The sequence below is a fragment of the Bison bison genome, unplaced genomic scaffold (genome assembly GCF_000754665.1).
Source record: "Bison bison bison isolate TAMUID 2011002044 unplaced genomic scaffold, Bison_UMD1.0 scf7180017864249, whole genome shotgun sequence".
Taxonomy (NCBI): Eukaryota; Metazoa; Chordata; class Mammalia; order Artiodactyla; family Bovidae; genus Bison; species Bison bison.
The window spans coordinates 3,138,876-3,141,350 of NW_011494821.1; the positions used below are offsets into that span (position 1 = coordinate 3,138,876).

General features: G+C 44.4%; 1 protein-coding gene across 1 annotated transcript; it reads right to left on the reverse strand.

Annotated features, from left to right (window-relative positions):
• Positions 1-1,527: 1,527 nt before the first annotated feature.
• On the reverse strand, positions 1,528-2,475 carry LOC104994064 (putative olfactory receptor 3A4). Its single transcript, XM_010847520.1, has one exon. It carries the CDS (start codon positions 2,473-2,475, stop codon positions 1,528-1,530), a length of 948 nt encoding a protein of 315 aa, XP_010845822.1.

Consider the following 2,475-nt stretch of genomic DNA (forward strand, 5'->3'; position numbering starts at 1 on the left):
AGAGAAAGTTGTAAAATCCATTTTATTCTATCCATTCAAAGGAATGCTATGCAATCTAGAAAAAAATGAGTAAGATCTCTATTGAATGTCATGGAAAGATATCCATCTATGTTATTCTTTTATGACTATGTTATCACTATATTATTAAGTGAAAAAAGCAGGTTTTTCTATTTTTACAAATATATGTTAGGTACACGCTTTTTAAACAATTATAGACTAAATATCAAAATGATTATCTCTGAAATGAACTTATGAGTAATTTTATTCTTTTCATACTAATTTTTTAATAATATGCATTTTTATTGCATTATGTAAAAAGATGTTTAAAGCTATAAATGGAATAAATGAAGTGGTTTTCTCCTTTTAGCAATGCAGAAGTAGAGTTCGGTTCAGGTTTATGTCCAAGAAGGCAAAGATCTCCAGTCCGTCAGTCAGGGAGACTTTCTCAGGTGAGCTGAAACTCTTTAATTACTGTTATTACACATATTTTTTGTTATTGTCAGCCCTATATTCTACCTCATCTCTATGGTTTTTCTAAACAATGCCTTGCCCCTTGGATTTTGGTTTTAAACTTTGTTCTCTTTTTGTTGGTTTATTTGCTAAAGTCAGTCTTCAGCAATTCCTCTATCAGCCTCTTCCAGCTGCTCTGGAACAAGCTGTAAATGTATTAAAGAATGGTAACCCTGTATGCAAGACAGCAAAAGAGACACAGATATACAGAACAGTCTTCTGGACTCTGGGAGAGGGAGAGGGTGGGATGATTTGGGAGAATGGCATTGAAACATGTATAATATATATATGAAATGAATTGCTAGTCCAGGTTCAATGCATGATACAGGATGCTTGGGGCTGGTGCACTGGGATGACCCAGAGGGATGGTACAGGGAGGGAGGTGGGAGGGGGGGTTCAGGATGGGGAACACGTGTATACCCGTGGTGGATTCATGTTGATGTATGGCAAAACCAATACAATATTGTAAAATAATTAACCTCCAATTAAAGTAAATAAATTTATTAAAAAAACTTCTTACTCCATTTTAAAAAATATTTTTCCTATAACACTGGCCTTCCTTTTCTTTTATACCCTCTTTCTTGTCTGTCCCATCCATCCCACTTTACAGATACCCTTCTTCTTTGGAATGATGTATTACTTTTAAGAGGCAGCAGAGACAGGGCCCACCTAGATTTAAATCACAGCTCTGACACTCTTTAGCTGTGTGACTTTGGGCAAGTTATTTAACCTCTCTGAGGTTGGGTTTCCTAATCTGTAATTTCTAAATCTGTGCCTGCTTCATAGGTTTGTTCTGAGGGTTAAATGAGTTAATAGCTGTCAGTCACTTAGAAGAGTGGCCTGGCACATGGTAATCATGATGTAAGTAACAGCTACTGTTGTTTTTATTGTACTTTCCTTCCTAAGCCAGTTTCTGATTTGATTTCACCATGTTCACATTCCATTTGCACTAATCGCAGTACCTCTTGGAAGCAGTTAGTGGAGCCCTGATATTCTTCAAAGCCAGAGCGAGAAATCTCACGTGGGGGGCTGTCTCCCTGTGAACACCCGTCTCAGGGCACCCTGCACATCGGGGTTTCGGAGGCTGTAGATGACGGGGTTCAGCATGGGGCTGATGACTGTGTTGAGGATGCCAATGCCTTTGTCCTTGTCTGAAGCCTCCCCTGAGCCCAGCCGCATGTAGCTGAAGACGCCTGTGCCATAGAAGATGCCCACCACGGTGAGGTGGGAGCCACACGTGGAGAAGGCTTTCTTCCTGCCCTCCGCTGAGCGGATCCGCAGGACTTCGGCTGCCACGTGTCCATAGGACACAGTGATGAGGACTAAGGGGGCCACACCCATGAAGGCTGCTGCTACAAAGAGCAACTGCTCGTTGAGCTGGATGCTGGAGCAGGAGAGCTGGAAGAGCTGTGGGAGGTCACAGTAGAAGTGGTTGATCACATTGGGACCACAGAAGTTCAGAGTAGATACAGCAACAGTTTGAGTCAGCGCGTTGGTGAAGGAAAAGACACAAGACATGCCGGCCAGGGCTCGCTGGATTCCCCAGCTCATGCGGGTGCTGTAGGTGAGGGGCTGGCAGATGGCCAGGTAGCGGTCGTAGGCCATGACAGTCAGCAGGAAGCAGTCCACCCCGGCCAGGAGGTGGAAGAAGAAGAGCTGGGAGAGGCAGGACCGATAGAGGATGCTTCTGTTACTGGACATGAAATGCCCCAGCATGGCAGGGACAGTGACACTGATGCATCCGACATCCAGCAGGGACAAGTTCCCCAGGAAGAAGTACATGGGGGTGTGGAGTTTGGGTTCAGCGAGGATGGCAGCCAGGATGCTGAAATTGCCCCCCACAGTAGCTACATAAGCGAGGAGGAAGATGACGAAGAGGATGGGCCGTAGAGCTGGGGTCTTTGTGAGCCCCAGCAGGACAAACTCAGTGACAACTGAATCATTTCCTGAGGCTCCCGGATCCAT

What these genes read in the sequence shown, in the direction of transcription:
- LOC104994064 (XM_010847520.1), bottom strand. Translation starts at nt 2,475, where the DNA reads ATGGATCCGGGAGCCTCAGGAAATGATTCAGTTGTCACTGAGTTTGTC.